Source organism: Oncorhynchus tshawytscha, unplaced genomic scaffold (genome assembly GCF_018296145.1).
Source record: "Oncorhynchus tshawytscha isolate Ot180627B unplaced genomic scaffold, Otsh_v2.0 Un_contig_2177_pilon_pilon, whole genome shotgun sequence".
Taxonomy (NCBI): domain Eukaryota; kingdom Metazoa; phylum Chordata; class Actinopteri; order Salmoniformes; family Salmonidae; genus Oncorhynchus; species Oncorhynchus tshawytscha.
The window spans coordinates 58,273-82,500 of NW_024609540.1; the positions used below are offsets into that span (position 1 = coordinate 58,273).

General features: G+C 46.8%; 1 protein-coding gene across 1 annotated transcript; it reads right to left on the reverse strand.

The window, feature by feature from the left end:
* Positions 1-688: 688 nt before the first annotated feature.
* On the reverse strand, positions 689-17,695 carry LOC121845065 (coiled-coil domain-containing protein 81-like). The gene is made up of 12 exons (XM_042315818.1): positions 17,518-17,695; positions 14,120-14,379; positions 13,180-13,345; positions 12,701-12,818; positions 10,728-10,839; positions 9,041-9,187; positions 8,221-8,328; positions 7,857-8,026; positions 7,521-7,599; positions 4,969-5,195; positions 4,602-4,727; positions 689-2,043 (listed from the first exon to the last, which is right to left on the reverse strand). Exons 2-12 carry the CDS (start codon positions 14,186-14,188, stop codon positions 1,905-1,907), a joined length of 1,461 nt encoding a protein of 486 aa, XP_042171752.1. The 5' UTR covers positions 14,189-14,379; positions 17,518-17,695; the 3' UTR covers positions 689-1,904.
* Between the last annotated feature and the right edge of the window lie 6,533 nt (positions 17,696-24,228).

The window sequence follows — 24,228 nt, forward strand, 5'->3', positions numbered from 1 at the left end:
AGCATAGTGCACTACTTTTGACCAGAGCCCATAGAGCATAGTGCACTACTTTTGACCAGAGCCCATAGAGCATAGTGCACTACTTTTGACCAGAGCCCATAGAGCATAGTGCACTACTTTTGACCAGAGCCCATAGAGCATAGTGCACTACTTTTGACCAGAGCCCATAGAGCATAGTGCACTATGTCGGGAATAGGGTTCCATTTTGGATGCAGAGAATACTCTGTGTAATGAAGCCTACACATGCACTTCTCCCCTCATTCACTCCCTGCAGTCTTTCATCCATCCTCTCTCCCTTCTGCACCTCTCCTCCTTGACTGTACTCCATCCCTCCATATATCTTCTATTATCTCTGATTAACAGACAGTCGTCCTTCTCTCCCTCCTCTAGACCTTCTGCTCTATCCCGCCTCCTAGTGTTTGTTATACGTCATCACAGACTAGTTGGCCAGTTCGTGCACTGGAGAGAATGGTGACTAGGTAAGAGATGAGTCCACAGCCAATGGGTCATTTTGTTGACCGACAGGATTGGTAAAGCTGTTTTACGATCAATCAAAGGTGACAAAACACACACACACACACACACACACACGATCTGGGTGAAAAAATACAGAAGTGCAGAAACAAACACTCATGAAGGCTACAGGTGTTGTACACACACACTCAATTAGCCTACAAGCACAAACATATTCAAGTATTATCCTTCACAGACTGGTGTTTATTTATAGGATTAAGTCTAAGATTTGTAGTCTTCTGAGGATTGTTCAGGGTTGGAGTCAATTCTTTTTAAATTCCAGTCAATTCAGGAAGTACACTGAAATTCCAACTCCAATTATCTACGATGCTTTTCAATGAGGAAAATTGATTGAAATTTGATTTACTTTCCGAAATTGACTGGAATTGAAATGGAATTGACTGGAATTGAAATGGAATTGACTGGATTGAAATGGAATTGAAATGGAATTGAAATGGAATTGAAATGGAATTGACTGGAATTGAAATGGAATTGACATGGAATTGACCCCAGCTCTGTTGCGGTTCCACATCATGCGTTCTACCAGACTGGTCTCAGAACATATTTTATATTTTGCTAAAATCCATGTCACTCCAATAGAACATCTCCTTTTTGGCATATGTAAATCCAGGGACACTCAAATGAGTATGATATGTTACGTTGGTATGACAGTAGGTTACTTAAGGCAGAGCAAACGTTTAGCAAGCCAAAGAATACATATTTCAAACTAATCACAGACTACTTTAGCATTTTAGCAGCTTTGCAGGTACTTACTACGTTTTAGGTACTTTGCAACTACTTAGCATGCTAGCTAACCCTTCCCCAAACCTTTTAACTTAACTCCTAACCTAATCAAACTAAAGCAGTTGAGTGTGATATATCATACTGAAGCAGTTGAGTGTGATATATCAAACTAAAGCAGTTGAGTGTGATATATCATACTGAAGCAGTTGAGTGTGATATATCATACTAAAGCAGTTGAGTGTGATATATCATACTGAAGCAGTTGAGTGTGATATATCATACTAAAGCAGTTGCGTGTGATATATCATACTAAAGCAGTCGAGTGTGATATATCATACTAAAGCAGTTGAGTGTGATATATCATACTAAAGCAGTCGAGTGTGAAATATCACACTAAAGCAGTTGAGTGTGATAAATCATACTAAAGCAGTTGAGTGTGATATATCAAACTAAAGCAGTCGACTGTGATAAATCATACTAAACGATACTGGTGCGATCAAGACGTAGGATACGTCCTACAATTCGTATTATATTGTACGACCGCTCGTACGTTGGTAAGCCAATGTAATGTAATATAATGTAAAGTAACATATCATACTAAATGGAGTGGCATGGCTACGTTTGCTCTGAGACCAGGTTTCAGCGGTCTACACCATGAGGCGAGAGCCAGGGATGTAGTGAGACTCTTTCCAGATGTTTGTCTCTCCACAGTTCTCTGTCTTCCTCTTGCACTGGTAACAGCGGCGGTACTGCTCACACTGGTCAATCAGAAGACTGCTCCCAGACCTGTCATAGACATCAGAGATCAACGTCAGAATGTGGTCAATCAATCAGAAGACTGCTCCCAGACCTGTCATAGACATCAGAGATCAACGTCAGAATGTGGTCAATCAATCAGCAGACTGCTACCAAGACCTGTCATAGACATCAGAGATCAACGTCAGAATGTGGTCAATCAGTCAGCAGACTGCTCCCAGACCTGTCATAGACATCAGAGATCAACGGCAGAATGTGGTCAATCAATCAGCAGACTGCTCCCAGACCTGTCATAGACATCAGAGATCAATGTCAGAATGTGGTCAATCCATCAGCAGACTGCTCCCAGACCTGTCATAGACATCAGAGATCAACGGCAGAATGTGGTCAATCAATCAGCAGACTGCTCCCAGACCTGTCATAGACATCAGAGATCAACGTCAGAATGTGGTCAATCAATCAGCAGACTGCTCCCAGACCTGTCATAGACATCAGAGATCAACGTCAGAATGTGGTCAATCAATCAGCAGACTGCTCCCAGACCTGTCATAGACATCAGAGATCAAGGGCAGAATGTGGTCAATCAATCAGCAGACTGCTCCCAGACCTGTCATCGACATCAGAGATCAACGTCAGAATCTGGTCAATCAATCAGCAGACTGCTCCCAGACCTGTCATAGACATCAGAGATCAACGGCAGAATGTGGTCAATCAATCAGCAGACTGCTCCCAGACCTGTCATCGACATCAGAGATCAACGTCAGAATGTGGTCAATCAATCAGCAGACTGCTCCCAGACCTGTCATCGACATCAGAGATCAACGTCAGAATGTGGTCAATCAATCAGCAGACTGCTCCCAGACCTGTCATAGACATCAGAGATCAACGGCAGAATGTGGTCAATCAATCAGCAGACTGCTCCCAGACCTGTCATAGACATCAGAGATCAACGGCAGAATGTGGTCAATCAATCAGCAGACTGCTCCCAGACCTGTCATCGACATCAGAGATCAACGTCAGAATGTGGTCAATCAATCAGCAGACTGCTCCCAGACCTGTCATCGACATCAGAGATCAACGTCAGAATCTGGTCAATCAATCAGCAGACTGCTCCCAGACCTGTCATAAACATCAGAGATCAACGTCAGAATGTGGTCAATCAATCAGCAGACTGCTCCCAGACCTGTCATAGACATCAGAGATCAACGTCAGAATGTGGTCAATCAATCAGCAGACTGCTCCCAGACCTGTCATCGACATCAGAGATCAACGTCAGAATCTGGTCAATCAATCAGCAGACTGCTCCCAGACCTGTCATAGACATCAGAGATCAATGTCAGAATGTGGTCAATCAATCAGCAGACTGCTCCCAGACCTGACAGAGACATCAGAGATCAATGTCAGAATGTGATGGTACAGATAGCAGACGTCAACTATCATGACAGTGATCGACTCAATCAGCCGGTCCCAAATCACTACATTTTTCTCCTTCTTGACCCTAACCCCCGATGCTAGCATGTCTGAAGGGTGTGTATAAACAGTGTAGTGGTAGCTCTGAAGGGTCTGGATAGGTATAAACAGTGTAGTGGTAGATCTGAAGGGTCTGGATAGGTATAAACAGTGTAGTGGTAGATCTGAAGGGTCTGGATAGGTATAAACAGTGTAGTGGTAGATCTGAAGGGTCTGGATAGGTATAAACAGTGTAGTGGTAGATCTGAAGGGTCTGGATAGGTATAAACAGTGTAGTGGTAGATCTGAAGGGTCTGGATAGGTCTAAACAGTGTAGTGGTAGATCTGAAGGGTCTGGATAGGTATAAACAGTGTAGTGGTAGATCTGAAGGGTCTGGATAGGTATAAACAGTGTAGTGGTGTATCTGAAGGATCTGGATAGGTATAAACAGTGTAGTGGTAGATCTGAAGGGTCTGGATAGGTATAAACAGTGTAGTGGTAGATCTGAAGGGTCTGGATAGGTCTAAACAGTGTAGTGGTAGATCTGAAGGGTCTGGATAGGTATAAACAGTGTAGTGGTAGATCTGAAGGGTCTGGATAGGTATAAACAGTGTAGTGGTGTATCTGAAGGATCTGGATAGGTATAAACAGTGTAGTGGTAGATCTGAAGGGTCTGGATAGGTATAAACAGTGTAGTGGTAGATCTGAAGGGTCTGGATAGGTATAAACAGTAGTGGTAGATCTGAAGGGTCTGGATAGGTATAAACAGTAGTGGTAGATCTGAAGGGTCTGGATAGGTATAAACAGTGTAGTGGTAGATCTGAAGGGTCTGGATAGGTATAAACAGTGTAGTGGTAGATCTGAAGGGTCTGGATAGGTATAAACAGTGTAGTGGTAGATCTGAAGGGTCTGGATAGGTATAAACAGTAGTGGTAGATCTGAAGGGTCTGGATAGGTATAAACAGTGTAGTGGTAGATCTGAAGGGTCTGGATAGGTATAAACAGTAGTGGTAGATCTGAAGGGTCTGGATAGGTATAAACAGTGTAGTGGTAGATCTGAAGGGTCTGGATAGGTATAAACAGATCTGTAAACATAGAAGGGTTAGGGCCAATCCAGGTTGTGATTTGAGTACATTACTTGATGAATTCCTTCTCCTCTCTGTCTCGGTGGCGTTTCAGGTCGGCGCTGCGTCTCCAGGTGTCCTCCAACGAGGCCCTCAGGTTACGCAGCTTCTCAAAGCGGTTGATGTGGTCGTTTATCAGTCTGCCAGGAGAGAGAGTGAGAGGAAAATATAGAAACAGAACATATAGACAAGACATCTCATATAAAATGGCCTTTAACCTTGAACCATTCCATATACCATTTTGTTCCACATTCTCATTTTATTCACTCACTTTCTGAATTTCAGGTGGACAATTTCACCCTCCCCACTCCCCCGTCTCTCCATGACACCCTCTCGCTCCCGGTCCCCCACCTCTCCCCCTGCCTTCCCCCTTCCACTCACTCCTTCCTGTTCCTGTTGAGCATCTCTCTCTCGTTCTTCTGTTTGGTGCTGCGGTTAAGGAGCAGCTCTTTTCTCTTGTTATTAGCCGTGGTCAGCTGTTCCTGGTAGACCTTCTCCGCCCGCTGCTTCTGCTCTGACAGCCCAGCAGGGGTACAGTCCAGCTGGCCAAACACAGGGCCGTCCGAGTCGGGCAGGCGCGCTGGGAGGCCCGAGCCCTGGTACTCCACCTGGTAGATACGTTAATTAAATAACATCCATTAGATTTGTGGAGCATCAAGATCCTCAAATTATTTTTCTACTCAACCTGAGTGAAGATTAGAATCACAGAGGAGCTCACAACTACTGGAAACTCATCTGTCATCTATAAATACTGGAATCTCTCAACTATGACTTCCTGTTCTCGGTTAAAGAAGAGCCATTTGATTGGCAGAGCATGAAGATAACCAGTGTGCTGAGATTGTTTTCTACTCAACCGGGACTAAACATAGACACCACAGAGGAGCTAGACTACTGTTCAACCTGGACTAGACAGACACCACAGAGGAGCTAGACTACTGTTCAACCTGGACTAAACATAGACACCACAGAGGAGCTGGACTACTGTTCAACCTGGACTAGACATAGACACCACAGAGGAGCTAGACTACTGTTCAACCTGGACTAGACAGACACCACAGAGGAGCTAGACTACTGTTCAACCTGGACTAAACATAGACACCACAGAGGAGCTGGACTACTGTTCAACCTGGACTAGACAGACACCACAGAGGAGCTAGACTACTGTTCAACCTGGACTAAACATAGACACCACAGAGGAGCTGGACTACTGTTCAACCTGGACTAAACATAGACACCACAGAGGAGCTAGACTACTGTTCAACCTGGACTAGACAGACACCACAGAGGAGCTGGACTACTGTTCAACCTGGACTAGACATAGACACCACAGAGGAGCTGGACTACTGTTCAACCTGGACTAGACATAGACACCACAGAGGAGCTGGACTACTGTTCAACCTGGACTAAACATAGACACCACAGAGGAGCTAGACTACTGTTCAACCTGGACTAAACATAGACACCACAGAGGAGCTGGACTACTGTTCAACCTGGACTAGACATAGACACCACAGAGGAGCTGGACTACTGTTCAACCTGGACTAAACATAGACACCACAGAGGAGCTGGACTACTGTTCAATTCCCTCATATACTGCATTTCCTTCCTCAACTGTCCTTCTTTAAGTACCTCAAGACTGGCTCAACTGTCCTTCTTTAAGTACTTCAAGTCTGGCTCAACTGTCCTTATTTAAGTACTTCAAGTCTGGCTCAACTGTCCTTATTTAAGTACTTCAAGTCTGGCTCAACTGTCCTTGTTTAAGTACTTCAAGTCTGGCTCAACTGTCCTTCTTTAAGTACTTCAAGTCTGGCTCAACTGTCCTTGTTTAAGTACCTCAAGTCTGGCTCAACTGTCCTTCTTTAAGTACTTCAAGTCAGGCTCAACTGTCCTTCTTTACCATTAATTTTTCCTCCTCTTCCTCCCCATTTCTCCTTCCTCTTTCCTTCCCTCTCTATCCCTTCCCTTCTTTATCTTAAACCTCTCCATCTGTCTCCCCCTCTCCTCTCCTCTCCTCTCCTCTCCGTAGAGACTTGTCTATATTATGTTTCCTGCCTGCTCTGAGTCATCTCCTGCTGCTGTCTGTCCCTGGATGGGCGGGAACATCACTCTCCTATCTCCCTTGGCCTTCTGCTTGCCCTTCTCTGTTTCCACCTGTACAACAAGACAGGTGGTCAGGTAAACATCAATCTGTAGTGGTCCCCTCTGCCTTGCTCAGCCATAACCTGTGCAGCACACCTGGGAGTTCAGTTATTCAATCCACAGCCTTTTTATCAACATAATAAATATCCCTCCACTTCAACATGCACTTGTGTAACACATGGTGGGAGGCATGTCTTTGGTAGGTTTGGTCTGGTAGGTCTGTTCGGGTTGGGTAGTTCTGGCCTGTAGGTAGGGTCTGGTAGGTATGGTCTGGTAGGTCTGGCCTGGTAGGTCTGGGCTGATAGGAAGGGGCTGGTAGATATGGTAGGTAGGGTCTGGTAGGTAGGGTCTGGTAGGTATGGTCTGGTAGATCTGGTCTGGTAGGTAGGGTCTGGTAGGTATGGTCTGGTAGGTCTGGTCTGGTAGGTATGGTCTGGTAGGTCTAGTCTTGTAGGTATGGTCTGGTAGGTCTGGTCTGGTAGGTATGGTCTGGTAGGCATGGTCTGGTCTGGTAGGTCTGGTCTGGTAGGTGTGGTCTGGTAGATCTGATCTGGTAGATATGGTCCGGTAGGTAAGGTCTGGTAGGTCTGGCCAGGTAGGTATGGCCTGGTAGGTATGGTCTGGTAGGTATGGTAGGTATGGTCTGGTAAGTATGGTCTGGTCTGGTAGGTCTGGTCTGGAAGGTATGGTCTGGTCTGGTAGGTCTGGCCAGGTAGGTATGGTCTGGTAGGGAGGGTCTGGTAGGTAGAGTCTGGTAAGTATGCTATATAATATATGGTAGGACAGACTCTTACCTGTATATCCAGGGCTTTCTTGTAGCAGCTAGTGTTCTTCTGTCTCAGGTGGAGCTGCTGGGACTTTTGCAAGGCGATTCTGAGACACACAATAGCTATTCACACACTGTCGAAACTGAGCAACAGACTGTACAATGACCACAGCATTCTGTATGTACAGTAGAGACCACAGGCCTGTTGACATGGGTTCATGGCAGCAGGTGCACTTCCTCTTAGACAAACATTTTGACGTGGTACCCTACTCCCTTTATAGTGCACTGAAGAGCCCTGGTCAAAACTAAGTAGTGCACTACATAGGGAATGGGGTGCCATATGGGACTCAGATGCATCACCTACTCCTGTGCCAGCTGGACCTGTTGTAGCAGGTCGATGAGCTCCTGTTCCTGCTGAGTCTGGCTGACCTGGCCCTTCCTCCACTCCGCCTGGGCCCGCAGATCCTGCATGTAGCCGCGCTGCTTATGAACCCTGGGAGGGGTGAGGGGACGGCCCCTGAAGATGTACGAACCCTGTGGGGGGGGTCAATATCATCACAACATCATTCATTGATAAGTTTAGACCATTGGCTAAGTGTTGCAATAGTAACTGTGCATAGACCAATGCATGCTAAATGCAGCAGCTGAAACGCCATGGACCATTTGAACTCTAGAACATTTAAACCCCCTGAAGATCAGTGTGCTGATTGGACAAGGCCAGGGCTCACATGGAAGTGGGAGGAGCGAGCAACCTTCTTCGCCTTCATGGCTTCAGACACTGCCAGGTTGAACGCTGCCACCTTCTGGTTGTTCTCACGTATCTCCAGACGGTCCGCCTAACACACACACACACACACCACATCTCACACACACACACACCACCACATCACAAATACACACACACCACCACATCACACACACACACACACACACACACACACACACACCACCACCACATCACAAATACACACACACACACCACCACCACATCACACACACACACCACATCACAAATACACAAACACACACACACACACACACACACCACCACGTCACAAATACACACACATACCACCACACCACAAATACACACAGGCTCAGTGTCACCTCGCTACTGAGTTTAATCTGACTACTGAGTTTAATGTGACTACCGAGTTGAATCTGACTACCGAGTTGAATCTGACTACCGAGTTTAATCTGACTACTGAGGTTAATCTGACTACCGAGTTTAATCTGACTACTGAGTTTAATGTGACTACCGAGTTGAATCTGACTACCGAGTTGAATCTGACTACCGAGTTGAATCTGACTACCCAGTTTAATCTGACTACCCAGTTTAATCTGACTACCGAGTTGAATCTGACTACTGAGTTTAGTCTGACTACCGAGTTTAATCTGACTCCAGGACTAAAACAGAAGTACTAATGCAGACTCTCCCCTTGGCTTTCAGTCTAGTAGTATTCTGTCTATTCATCACTCCAAGACAAAGAGTAAAAGACAACAGGGAACATGTTCCTCATCTCATCATCAGAGTGGCGTTGGCCTCACCTGCTGCCTCTGTAGGTAGTACTGGTCTCTGCGCTGCTCGTTGAACTGTAACACCCTCTCCTCCTCCTGCTGTTCCGTCAGCCTCTCCTCTGCCAGGTAGTGGGGGATGTTACGCTGGGCCCGCTGCATGCACAGGTAACACAACTCCTATAGAGAAGGATAGGTGATGTTATATACACAGGTAACACAACTCCTATAGAGAAGGATAGGTGATGTTATATGCACAGGTAACACCTCCTATAGGGAAGGATAGGTGATGTTATATACACAGGTAACACCTCCTATAGAGAAGGATAGGTGATGTTATATGCACAGGTAACACCTCCTATAGGGAAGGATAGGTGATGTTATATGCACAGGTAACACCTCCTATAGGGAAGGATAGGTGATGTTATATGCACAGGTAACACCTCCTATAGAGAAGGATAGGTGATGTTATATGCACAGGTAACACAACTCCTATAGAGAAGGATAGGTGATGTTATATACACAGGTAACACAACTCCTATAGAGAAGGATAGGTGATGTTATATACACAGGTAACACCTATAGGGAAGGATAGGTGATGTTATATACACAGGTAACACCTCCTATAGGGAAGGATAGGTGATGTTATATACACAGGTAACACAACTCCTATAGAGAAGGATAGGTGATGTTATATACACAGGTAACACCTCCTATAGGGAAGGATAGGTGATGTTATATACACAGGTTACACCTCCTATAGGGAAGGATAGGTGATGTTATATACACAGGTAACACCTCCTATAGGGAAGGATAGGTGATGTTATATACACAGGTAACACCTCCTATAGGGAAGGATAGGTGATGTTATATACACAGGTAACACCTCCTATAGGGAAGGATAGGTGATGTTATATACACAGGTAACACCTCCTATAGGGAAGGATAGGTGATGTTATATACACAGGTAACACCTCCTATAGGGAAGGATAGGTGATGTTATATACACAGGTAACACCTCCTATAGGGAAGGATAGGTGATGTTATATACACAGGTAACACCTCCTATAGGGAAGGATAGGTGATGTTATATGCACAGGTAACACAACTCCTATAGAGAAGGATAGGTGATGTTATATGCACAGGTAACACAACTCCTATAGAGAAGGATAGGTGATGTTATATGCACAGGTTACACCTCCTATAGGGAAGGATAGGTGATGTTATATACACAGGTAACACAACTCCTATAGAGAAGGATAGGTGATGTTATATACACAGGTAACACCTATAGGGAAGGATAGGTGATGTTATATATACAGGTAACACCTATAGGGTAGGATAGGTGATGTTATATGCACAGGTAACACAACTCCTATAGAGAAGGATAGGTGATGTTATATGCACAGGTAACACCTATAGGGAAGGATAGGTGATGTTATATACACAGGTAACACAACTCCTATAGAGAAGGATAGGTGATGTTATATACACAGGTAACACCTATAGGGAAGGATAGGTGATGTTATATATACAGGTAACACCTCCTATAGGGAAGGATAGGTGATGTTATATACACAGGTAACACCTCCTATAGGGAAGGATAGGTGATGTTATATACACAGGTAACACCTCCTATAGGGAAACACAGTTATTTATTGATTGATAACCCTCATACACACTCACAAAAGCAGAGTGTCCGGCACACACACACACTCACCTGTCCAGCCCTGTTGTGGTTGACACAGGGCATGTCCAGGTGAGAGTCCCCCCTCTTCACCTTCCCCTCCTTCAGAGCAGCGCCCTCCAGTGGTAGGATAGACACTGTGGACCTACAGGACAGCAGGTTGGAAACAGATAGCAGTCCTAGGTTATCTTTCAGCTCAGGGGCTATTCAACCACAGTCCTGGGTTATCTTTCAGATCAGGGGCTATTCAACCACAGTCCTGGGTTATCTTTCAGCTCAGGGGCTATTCAACCACAGTCCTAGGTTATCTTTCAGATCAGGAGCTATTCAACCACAGTCCTGGGAGACCAAAATACATCTGGTTATGTACCCCAAATGGCACCCTATTCCCATAGTGCACTTCGTTTGACCAAACGAACACACACCACATCACAAATACACACACACACACCACATCACAAATACACACACACCACATCACAAATACACACACACACACACCACATCACAAATACACACACACCACATCACAAATACACACACACACACCACATCACAAATACACACACACACACACCACATCACAAATACACACACACACACACCACATCACAAATACACACACACCACATCACAAATACACACACACACACCACATCACAAATACACACACACACCACATCACAAATACACACACACCACATCACAAATACACACACACCACATCACAAATACACACACACCACATCACAAATACACACACACACCACATCACAAATACACACACACACACACCACATCACAAATACACACACACCACATCACAAATACACACACACCACATCACAAATACACACACACACACCACATCACAAATACACACACACACACCACATCACAAATACACACACACCACATCACAAATACACACACACCACATCACAAATACACACACACACACCACATCACAAATACACACACACACACCACATCACAAATACACACACACACACCACATCACAAATACACACACACCACATCACAAATACACACACACACACCACATCACAAATACACACACACACACCACATCACAAATACACACACACACACCACATCACAAATACACACACACCACATCACAAATACACACACACACACCACATCACAAATACACACACACACACCACATCACAAATACACACACACCACATCACAAATACACACACACCACATCACAAATACACACACACACACCACATCACAAATACACACCACATCACAAATACACACACACACACCACATCACAAATACACACACACCACATCACAAATACACACACACACACCACCGCGTCACTTTCTCCTGCACAGCCGGAGCCAAGTGATAATTGAAGGCTTCCAATAGGGTGTCATTTGGGACGCAGACAGTGTCTGTATGGACGGAGGAACGTCCAGAGGGGTCTAGTTTCAGAGTCCAGGGCCACGGGACCGCTGTGGGGGGTACAGGGCAGGCTAAACCTCAGGGCACACTGTCTGAATGATCAGGTGGTGACAGGTGAGGAACTGTCCCACACAGGGAGAGCTGCATCATTCATGGAGCCACTACCCCAGGACAGGACAGTAACACAAGTACCCTCTCCTAAACTCCCACAGATTGCCCAAGGGTGTGTTCCAATAATATAATAACTTGTTCACTACTTCCCATAAATCTAAAAGCATTGAATTGGAGGCATGGGGCTACTGGGAGTTCCCACCATATTTCTTACCAGTCATTTCCTTTCAAATCAGTGAAGTGAACAGTTAGCAGTGAGGTTAGCAGTGAGGCCGACAATAGCTGGGGTTAACAGTGAGGCCGACAATAGCTGGGGTTAGCAGTGAGGCCGACAATAGCTGGGGTTAGCAGTGAGGCCGACAACAGCTGGGGTTAGCAGTGAGGCCGACAACAGCTGGGGTTAACAGTGTTAGCCGACAACAGCTGGGGTTAGCAGTGACGCCGACAGTACCTGTCAGTGTTGGTCTCCGCTGGAGGTCTGGGCTCCAGGTCATCAGTGAGACTGATCCCGTTGACCTTGGCTGGGTGCAGGGTGTGTCTGGATCTGGACTGTGAAGTCACCAGGGATTCTGGGTAAACATGGTAACATAACTACAGGTGAGAAAGACTCGGCAGATGAAGAGACATACATGTTCTGGGATACGCCCAAGTCTAGATAATGTTATATTAGCTTACCTTTCTCTCCAACACTGGGTTATCAAGGTTAAGTGAGCCCAACACATATCTCTCACCAGAGACGTTACACCCATTAAAACCCCTCAATCTGATCGAGATATTCACTGAGTTAATCCAAATCAAATAAATATGGTCATCAGTTGAATATGGTCATCAGTTGAATATGGTCATCAGTTGAATATGGTCATCAGTTGAATTTGGCCATAAAAACCATTGTTTTTAGAGGACTAGATTACACCACTGTCTCTCCGTCACCTCTATTCTTCTCCTTCCTGTCTGAGTCTGTCTGGACCTGGGCCAGGGCCTCTTCTCCCCAGTCCTTCCCCCCCTGTTCGGAAGAGATCCTGGGGAGGATGATGGTGTTGCTGGTCCCTGTTATGCTGGATCTCTCAAACAGGACAGAGTTGCTGGTGCCAGGTCTCTGGGATAGAGAGTGGAGTAGGGGGATTGTCATCAACACAAATACAAACGCACTTGTACACACACACACACACTACCCCCATCCCCCACACACACATACACACACACACACAAACACACACTACCCCCCCACCCCCCACACACACACACACACACACTACCCCCATCCCCCACACACACATACTGTACACACACACACACACACACTACCCCCATCCCCCACACACACATACACACACACACACACTACCCCCCACCCCCCCACACACACACACACACACACTACCCCCATACACACATACTGTACACACACACACACACACACACACACACACACACACAAACACACACTACCCCCATCCCCCACACACACATACTGTACACACACACACACACACTACCCCCATCCCCCACACACACACACACACTACCCCCATCCCCCCCACACACATACTGTACACACACACACACACACACACTACCCCCATCCCCCACACACACATACTGTACACACACACACACACTACCCCCATCCCCCACACACACATGCTGTACACACACACACACACACTACCCCCATCCCCCACACACACATACTGTACACACACACACACACACTACCCCCATCCCCCACACACACATACTGTACACACACACACACACACACTACCCCCATCCCCCACACACACATACTGTACACACACACACACACCCTACCCAACCCAACCCCCATACACACACTACCTACATGACATATCTAATCCACCCTACTGACATTGGAGAGCGCCAAGAGCAGCCTCCCACTGCCGTCCAAGGCGGTGACAAAGTCGTGGTAGAACTTCATCTTGACTTTGCTCTGGCAGAACAACAGCTCTCCGATGGCGTGGAAGGTGAAGAGGACTGAGCGGCCGGCGGCCACGGCTCTCAGCAACACCAGCAGAGTCTCTCTCACACAGCCCTCCACCACGTGACGCTCAAACGGGCTCTCCACAGACAGGGCTGTGAAGTTGAGCTGGACTAGTGGCACGTCCCCTGCTGTGATGACAGATGGATTACACACATTCCTAGTGTTAGTGTACTGGTCTCCTGTGATGATTAACCAGCTTGTCTGAGACCTGAAGACTTAGTTATCCAGGTTAAAGCTATAGGCTTTAGCTCAGCAGTCGTGTATAGACAGACAACCTGGGTTGGATAAGATTCAGCCACACCAAGATGGCTCTCTCTATCCCACTCCCAACATGCTCTCCACAGACAGACATATGAACACACCAAGATGGCTCTCTCTATCCCACTCCCAACATGCTCTCCACAGACAGACATATTAACACACCAAGATGGCTCTCTCTATCGCATTCCCAACATGCTCTCCACAGACAGACATATTAACACACCAAGATGGCTCTCTCTATCGCATTCCCAACATGCTCTCCACAGACAGACATATTAACACACCAAGATGGCTCTCTCTATCGCATTCCCAACATGCTCTCCACAGACAGAGATGGCTCTCTCTATCCCACCACCAACATGCTCTCCAAAGACAGAGATGGCTCTCTCTATCCCACCACCAACATGCTCTCCACAGACAGAGATGGCTCTCTCTATCCCACCACCAACATGCTCTCCACAGACAGAGATGGCTCTCTCTATCCCATTCCCAACATGCTCTCCACAGACAGAGATGGCTCTCTCTATCCCACCACCAACATGCTCTCCACAGACAGAGATGGCTCTCTCTATCCCACCACCAACATGCTCTCCACAGACAGAGATGGCTCTCTCTATCCCACCACCAACATGCTCTCCACAGACAGAGATGGCTCTCTCTATCGCATTCCCAACATGCTCTCCACAGACAGAGATGGCTCTCTCTATCCCACCACCAACATGCTCTCCACAGACAGAGATGGCTCTCTCTATCCCACCACCAACATGCTCTCCACAGACAGAGATGGCTCTCTCTATCCCATTCCCAACATGCTCTCCACAGACAGAGATGGCTCTCTCTATCCCACCACCAACATGCTCTCCACAGACAGAGATGGCTCTCTCTATCCCATTCCCAACATGCTCTCCACAGACAGAGATGGCTCTCTCTATCCCACCACCAACATGCTCTCCACAGACAGAGATGGCTCTCTCTATCCCACCACCAACATGCTCTCCACAGACAGAGATGGCTCTCTCTATCCCACCACCAACATGCTCTCCACAGACAGAGATGGCTCTCTCTATCCCACCACCAACATGCTCTCCACAGACAGAGATGGCTCTCTCTATCGCATTCCCAACATGCTCTCCACAGACAGGGCTGGGAAGTTGAGCTGGACCAGTGGCACATCCCCTGCAGTGACGACAGACGGGTGGCACTGGCACACGCATAGAAATACAATGACTAGAACGGACATGTCATCGTGTTGCTCCTGCTAAAAAGCAACACTTGGATTTAGACACACAGCTGTGCACTGGGTTTTCTCATTCATTCTCTTTCATCATACTGTTTCTATGGGACACATTGCTGGTATCAGTGTAACATAGTGTTTCTATGGGACACATTGCTGGTATCAGTGTAACATAGTGTTTCTATGGGACACATTGCTGGTATCAGTGTAACATAGTGTTTCTATGGGACACATTGCTGGTATCAGTGTAACATAGTGTTTCTATGGGACACATTGCTGGTATCAGTGTAACATAGTGTTTCTATGGGACACATTGCTGGTATCAGTGTAACATAGTGTTTCTATGGGACACATTGCTGGTATCAGTGTAACATAGTGTTTCTATGGGACACATTGCTGGTATCAGTGTAACATAGTGTTTCTATGGGACACATTGCTGGTATCAGTGTAACATAGTGTTTCTATGGGACACATTGCTGGTATCAGTGTAACATAGTGTTTCTATGGGACACATTGCTGGTATCAGTGTAACATAGTGTTTCTATGGGACACATTGCTGGTATCAGTGTAACATAGTGTTTCTATGGGACACATTGCTGGTATCAGTGTAACATAGTGTTTCTATGGGACACATTGCTGGTATCAGTGTAACATAGTGTTTCTATGGGACACATTGCTGGTATCAGTGTAACATAGTGTTTCTATGGGACACATTGCTGGTATCAGTGTAACATAGTGTTTCTATGGGACACATTGCTGGTATCAGTGTAACATAGTGTTTCTATGGGACACATTGAAGGTATCAGTGTAACATAGTGTTTCTATGGGACACATTGCTGGTATCAGTGTAACATAGTGTTTCTGTGTGTCTGTGTGTCTGTGTGTCTGTGTGTCTGCGTGTCTGTGTGTGTCTGTGTGTCTGTGTGTCTGTGTGGCTGTGTGTGTGTGTGTCTGTGTGTGTGTCTGTGTGTGTGTGTGTGTCTGTGTGTCTGTGTGTCTGTGTGTCTGCGTGTCTGCGTGTCTGCGTGTCTGTGTGTCTGTGTGTCTGTGTGCGTGCGTACGCGTACTCGCGTGTGTGTGTGTGTCTGTGTGCGTGCGTGCGTAAGCGCACTCGCGTGTGTGTGTGTCTGTGTGCGTGCGTACGCGTACTCGCGTGTGTGTGTCTGTGTGCGTGCGTACGCGTACTCGCGTGTGTGTGTGTCTGTGTGCGTGCGTACGCGTACTCGCGTGTGTCTGTGTGCGTGCGTACGCGCACTCGCGTGTGTGTGTGTCTGTGTGCGTGCGTACGCGTACTGTGCGTGCGCGTGTGTGTGTCTGTGTGCGTGCGTACGCGTACTCGCATGTGTGTGTGTCTGTGTGCGTGCGTACGCGTACTCGCGTGTGTGTGTGTCTGTGTGCGTGCGTACGCGTACTCGCGTGTGTGTGTGTCTGTGTGCGTGCGTACGCGTACTCGCGTGTGTGTGTGCGTGTGTGTGTGTGTCTGTCTGTGTGCGTACGCGTACTCGCGTGTGTGTCTGTGTGCGTGCGTACGCGTACTTGCGTGTGTGTGTGTCTGTGTGCGTGCGTACGCGTACTCGCGTGTGTGTGTGTCTGTGTGCGTGCGTACGCGTACTCGCGTGTGTGTGTGCGTGTGTGTGTGTGTCTGTCTGTGTGCGTACGCGTACTCGCGCGTGTGTGTGTGTGTGTGTGTGTGTGTGTGTGTGTGTGTCTGTCTGTGTGCGTGCGTACGCGTACTCGCGTGTGTGTGTGTTCTTGGCCCATCGCCACTCACCTGCAGACAGCGGTTTGACCTGCTTGAGGCCGTGTGACTGGGACAGCTTCTCAGAGAGCAGGAAGATGGGTCGCTGGATCAAAACAAACTTATTGCCTACGTCCAGCTTCTGCTGAGAGAAGGTGAAGGAGCCCAGGCCTGCAATGTAGACCCCCTGGACAGACAGACAGACAGACAGACAGACAGACAGACAGACAGACAGACAGACAGACAGACAGACAGACAGAGACAGACAGACAGACAGACACAACAAGTTGTCAACCAGTTCTCCTAGAACTGATGATGAATATAGCTGAAAGACATCATGACTATTTATGCCTCTACTATTTATGATATGTCATATTTAATTCCCTAAATTCTCCTAACTTTCCTCAAAGCTAAAAGATTTCTTAATCTCACTGAAAATTGGGCAATGAAATAGTTGCCAGCTTCAAATCTGTTACATGCAAAATAGTCCAATTTCAGAATTTATATTCATACACAGACCAAAAAAGGTCAAGTTAAATCAAATTAATTCCAATCCCAATTAAAATACAACAGCTGGTTTTATTGGCTGACTGGCATCGCTCAGAGAGCAGCAGCCTGCGCCCTTTTCTCTCACTTGTAGAAAGCAGAGAGCAGAGACGGTGCCAGTTTGCCAGTCAGACGTTTAGTCAGTGCGCCGATTGTTTTGTTTGATGTCGGCCTTTTGAACTCCGCCTTGTAAACCTTGTTGTAATCTGATAGCCAGGGGTTGATTGAATTGACAAGTGAGGGAGCCCTCGTTTTTGGTGACCATTTGAAATAAAAAAGCTATTTTATTGCTCTTAAAATATAGGCTGTGATAGCTGTAGGCCTAATTGATATTTGTATTCATTTGCCCCATAGGCTAGAAGACAAAATGGCGCCGGAAGAAATTGCAGCAGTTTTACAGGCGCCCAACCAATTGTGCTATTATGTGGGGGGTTTTGCGTTATTTGTAATTTATTTTGTACATAATGTTTCTGAAACCGTATCTTACAACAATAAAGAGCTTCTGGACATCAGGACAGCGATCACTCACCTCAGATTAGACACAGAGCTTCTGGATATCAGGACAGAGATCACTCACCTCGGATTAGACACAGAGCTTCTGGACATCAGGACAGCGATCACTCACCTCAGATTAGACACAGAGCTTCTGGATGTCAGGACAGCGATCACTCACCTCAGATTAGACACAGAGCTTCTGGACATCAGGACAGCGATCACTCACCTCAGATTAGACAAATATCTTCTGGATATCAGGACAGAGATCACTCACTTCAGATTAGACAAATATCTTCTGGATATCAGGACAGAGATCACTCACCTCAGATTAGACACAGAGCTTCTGGATGTCAGGACAGAGATCACTCACCTCAGATTAGACACAGAGCTTCTGGATGTCAGGACAGAGATCACTCACCTCAGATTAGACACAGAGCTTCTGGATATCAGGACAGAGATCACTCACCTCAGATTAGACAAAGAGCTTCTGGACATCAGGACAGCGATCACTCACCTCAGATTAGACACAGAGCTTCTGGATATCAGGACAGCGATCACTCACCTCAGATTAGACAAAGAGCTTCTGGATATCAGGACAGCGATCACTCACCTCAGATTAGAAACAGAGCTTCTAGATATCAGGACAACGATCACTCACCTCAGATTAGACACAGAGCTTCTGGATATCAGGACAGCGATCACTCACCTCAGATTAGACACAGAGCTTCTAGATATCAGGACAGCGATCACTCACCTCAGATTAGAAACAGAGCTTCTGGATATCAGGACAGCGATCACTCACCTCAGATTAGACACAGAGGTTCTAGATATCAGGACAGCGATCACTCACCTCAGATTAGACACAGAGCTTCTAGACATCAGGACAGCGATCACTCACCTCAGATTAGACACAGAGCTTCTGGATATCAGGACAGAGATCACTCACCTCAGATTAGACACAGAGCTTCTGGATATCAGGACAGAGATCACTCACCTCAGATTAGACAAAGATTTTTTCTTCAACAAGCAAGAAGCACAAGACATTCTCCAAACACCCGACAGTGCCATCATCCCCATTATTTGCAAGGGGAGGACAAAGAGCCTGGTCAGGACCCAGAAAAGGCGAGTGGGAAAGCTGCCGTTACTGTCAATATTACTCGCCAACGTGCAATCATTGGACAATAAACTAGATGAGGTACAATCAAGAATATCCTACCAACGGGACATCAAAAACTGTAATATCCTATGTTTCACAGAATCGTGGCTGAATGAAGACATGGACATTCAGCCAGTGGGATATAAGCTGCACCGGAAAGATAGAACAGCACACTCCGGTAAGGGGAGGGGGGTCTGTGAATATTTGTAAACAACAGCTGGTGCATTCCATTCTGCTTGTTTATGTTTATCTGTCGGCCCCGTTGCCTAGTCAACGCCATTTTACCTGCTGTTGTTGTGCTAGCTGATTAGCTGTTGTCTCACCTACTGTTTTAGCTAGCTTTCCCAATTCAACACCTGTGATTACTGTATGCCTCGCTGTATGTCTCTCTCAAATGTCAGTATGTCTTGTATACTGTTGCTCAGGTTAGTTATCATTGTTTTAGTTCACAATGGAGCCCCTAGTTCTACTCTTCATACCCCTGATACCTCCTTTGTCCCACCTCCCACACATGCGGTGACCTCACCCATTACAACCAGCATGTCCAGAGATACAACCTCTCTCATCATCACCCAGTGCCTGGGCTTACCTCCGCTGTACCCGCACCCCACCATACCCCTGTCTGCGCATTATGCCCTGAATATATTCTACCATGCCCAGAAATCTGCTCCTCTTATTCTCTGTCCCCAACGCTCTAGGCGGCCAGTTTTGATAGCCTTTAGCCGCACCCTCATACTACTCCTTCTCTGTTCCGCGGGTGATGTGGAGGTAAACCCAGGCCCTGCATGTCCCCAGGCACCCTCATTTGTTGACTTCTGTGATAGTAAAAGCCTTGGTTTCATGCATGTCAACATCAGAAGCCTCCTCCCTAAGTTTGTTTTACTCACTGCTCTAGCACACTCTGCTAACCCTGATGTCCTTGCTGTGTCTGAATCCTGGCTCAGGAAGGCCACCAAAAATTCAGAGATTTCCATGCCCAACTATAACATCTTCCGTCAAGATAGATCTGCCAAAGGGGGAGGAGTTGCAGTCTACTGCAGAGATAGCCTGCAAAGTAATGTCATACTTTCCAGGTCCATACCCAAACAGTTCGAACTACTAATTTTGAAAATTACTCTCTCCAGAAATAAGTCTCTCACTGTTGCCGCCCGCTACCGACCCCCCTCAGCTCCCAGCTGTGCCCTGGACACCATTTGTGAATTGATCGCCCCCCATCTAGCCTCAGAGTTTGTTCTGTTAGGTGACCTAAACTGGGATATGCTTAACACCCCGCCAGTCCTACAATCTAAGCTAGATGCCCTCAATCTCACACAAATCATCAAGGAACCCACCAGGTACAACCCTAACTCTGTAAACAAGGGCACCCTCATAGACGTCATCCTGACCAACTGGCCCTCCAAATACACCTCCGCTGTCTTCAACCAGGATCTCAGCGATCACTGCCTCATTGCCTGTATCCGCTACGGAGCCGCAGTCAAACGACCACCCCTCATCACGGTCAAACGCTCCCTAAAACACTTCTGTGAGCAGGCCTTTCTAATCGACCTGGCCCAGGTATCCTGGAAGGACATTGACCTCATCCCGTCAGTTGAGGATGCCTGGTCATTCTTTAAAAGTAACTTCCTCACCATTTTAGATAAGCATGCTCCGTTCAAAAAATGCAGAACTAAGAACAGATACAGTCCTTGGTTCACCCCAGACCTGACTGCCCTCGACCAGCACAAAAACATCCTGTGGCGGACTGCAATAGCATCGAATAGTCCCCGTGATATGCAACTGTTCAGGGAAGTCCGGAACCAATACACGCAGTCAGTCAGGAAAGCTAAGGCCAGCTTCTTCAGGCAGAAGTTTGCATCCTGTAGCTCCAACTCCAAAAAGTTCTGGGACACTGTGAAGTCCATGGAGAACAAGAGCACCTCCTCCCAGCTGCCCACTGCACTGAGGCTAGGTAACACGGTCACCACCGATAAATCCATGATTATCGAAAACTTCAATAAGCATTTCTCAATGGCTGGCCATGCCTTCTGCCTGGCTACTCCAACCTCGGCCAACAACTCTGCCCCCGGCAGCTCCTCGCCCAAGCCTCTCCAGGTTCTCCTTTACCCAAATCCAGATAGCAGATGTTCTGAAAGAGCTGCAAAACCTGGACCCGTACAAATCAGCTGGGCTTGACAATCTGGACCCCCTATTTCTGAAACTTTCCGCCGCCATTGTCGCAACCCCTATTACCAGCCTGTTCAACCTCTCTTTCATATCGTCTGAGATCCCCAAGGATTGGAAAGCTGCCGCAGTCATCCCCCTCTTCAAAGGGGGAGACACCCTGGACCCAAACTGTTACAGACCTATATCCATCCTGCCCTGCCTATCTAAGGTCTTCGAAAGCCAAGTCAACAAACAGGTCACTGACCATCTCGAATCCCACCGTACCTTCTCCGCTGTGCAATCTGGTTTCCGAGCCGGTCACGGGTGCACCTCAGCAACACTCAAGGTACTAAACGATATCATAACTGCCATCGATAAAAGACAGTACTGTGCAGCCGTCTTCATTGACCTTGCCAAGGCTTTCGACTCTGTCAATCACCATATTCTTATCGGCAGACTCAGTAGCCTCGGTTTTCGGATGACTGCCTTGCCTGGTTCACCAATTACTTTGCAGACAGAGTTCAGTGTGTCAAATCGGAGGGCATGCTGTCCGGTCCTCTGGCAGTCTCTATGGGGGTGCCACAGGGTTCAATTCTCGGGCAGACTCTTTTCTCTGTATATATCAATGACGTTGCTCTTGCTGCGGGCGATTCCCTGATCCACCTCTACGCAGACGACACCATTCTATATACTTTCGGCCCGTCATTGGACACTGTGCTATCTAACCTCCAAACAAGCTTCAATGCCATACAACACTCCTTCCGTGGCCTCCAACTGCTCTTAAACGCTAGTAAAACCAAATGCATGCTTTTCAACCGATCGCTGCCTGCACCCGCATGCCCGACTAGCATCACCACCCTGGATGGTTCCGCCTTGAATATGTGGACATCTATAAGTACCTAGGTGTCTGGCTAGACTGCAAACTCTCCTTCAGACTCATATCAAACATCTCCAATCGAAAATCAAATCAAGAGTCGGCTTTCTATTCCGCAACAAAGCCTCCTTCACTCACCTCATCCCCATACTTACCTAGTAAAACTGACTATCCTGCACACCGATCCTCGACCTGTACATGTCATCTATCAAAATGGCTTCCAACACTCTACTCAAACAAACTGGATGCAGTCTATCACAGTGCCATCCGTTTTGTCACTAAAGCACCTTATACCACCCACCACTGCGACCTGTATGCTCTGGTCGGCTGGCCCTCGTTACATATTCGGCGCCAGACCCACTGGCTCCAGGTCATCTACAAGTCCATACTAGGTAAAGCTCCGCCTTATCTCAGTTCACTGGTCACGATGGCAACACCCATCCGTAGCATGCGCTCCAGCAGGTGTATCTCACTGATCATCCCTAAAGCCAACACCTCATTTGGCCGCCTTTCGTTCCAGTACTCTGCTGCCTGTGACTGGAACGAATTGCAAAAATCGCTGAAGCTGGAGACTTTTATCTCCCTCACCAACTTCAAACATCAGCTATCTGAGCAGCTAACCGATCGCTGCTGCTGTACATAGTCTATTGGTAAATAGCCCACCCATTTTCACCTACCTCATCCCCATACTGTTTTTATTTATTTACTTGCTCTTTTGCACACCAATATCTCTACCTGTACATGACCATCTGATCATTTATCACTCCAGTGTTAATCTGCAAAATTGTAATTATTCGCCTACCTCCTCATGCCTTTTGCACACATTGTATATAGACTCCCCCCTTTGTTTTCTACTGTGTTATTGACTTGTTAATTGTTTATTCCATGTGTAACTCTTGTGTTGTCTGCTCACACTGCTATGCTTTATCTTGGCCAGGTCGCAGTTGCAAATGAGAACTTGTTCTCAACTGGCCTACCTGGTTAAATAAAGGTGAAATAAAAAATAAAAATAAATAAATAAATTGATGTGTATAGTGTATATTGATGTGTATATTGATGTGTATAGTGTATATTGATGTGTATATCCCCCCCCCATCCCCTCCTCCATCCTTACTCCACAGATTCTTGGAACAGGGTAGGAAAGGAATTTCAATGTGTTTGTGCCCACTCCAGGGTTCACCAGAGGAGCCAAACCATTAAGGCTGACTTCACAGTGAACAGACAGAGAGAGAGAGCTCCTTTTGAATTGCCCCACATCAGAGAGACAGATGGAGAGAGAGAACAGAGAGAGCTCCTTTTAAAGAGCCTCACATCAGAGAGAGACAGAGAGGGAAAGATGGAGAGAGAGAAAGAGAACAGAGAGAGAGAGAACAGAGAGAGAGAGAAGAGAGAGAGAGAGAGAGAGAGAGAGAGAGAGAGAGAGAGAGAGAGAGAGAGAGACAGAGAACAAGGTGAGGGAGAGGACAACATTAAAGCACAGCAATGTGGGAGAAAAAAATCCTCTTTTGTCCATCTGGTCACAGGAGAAGAG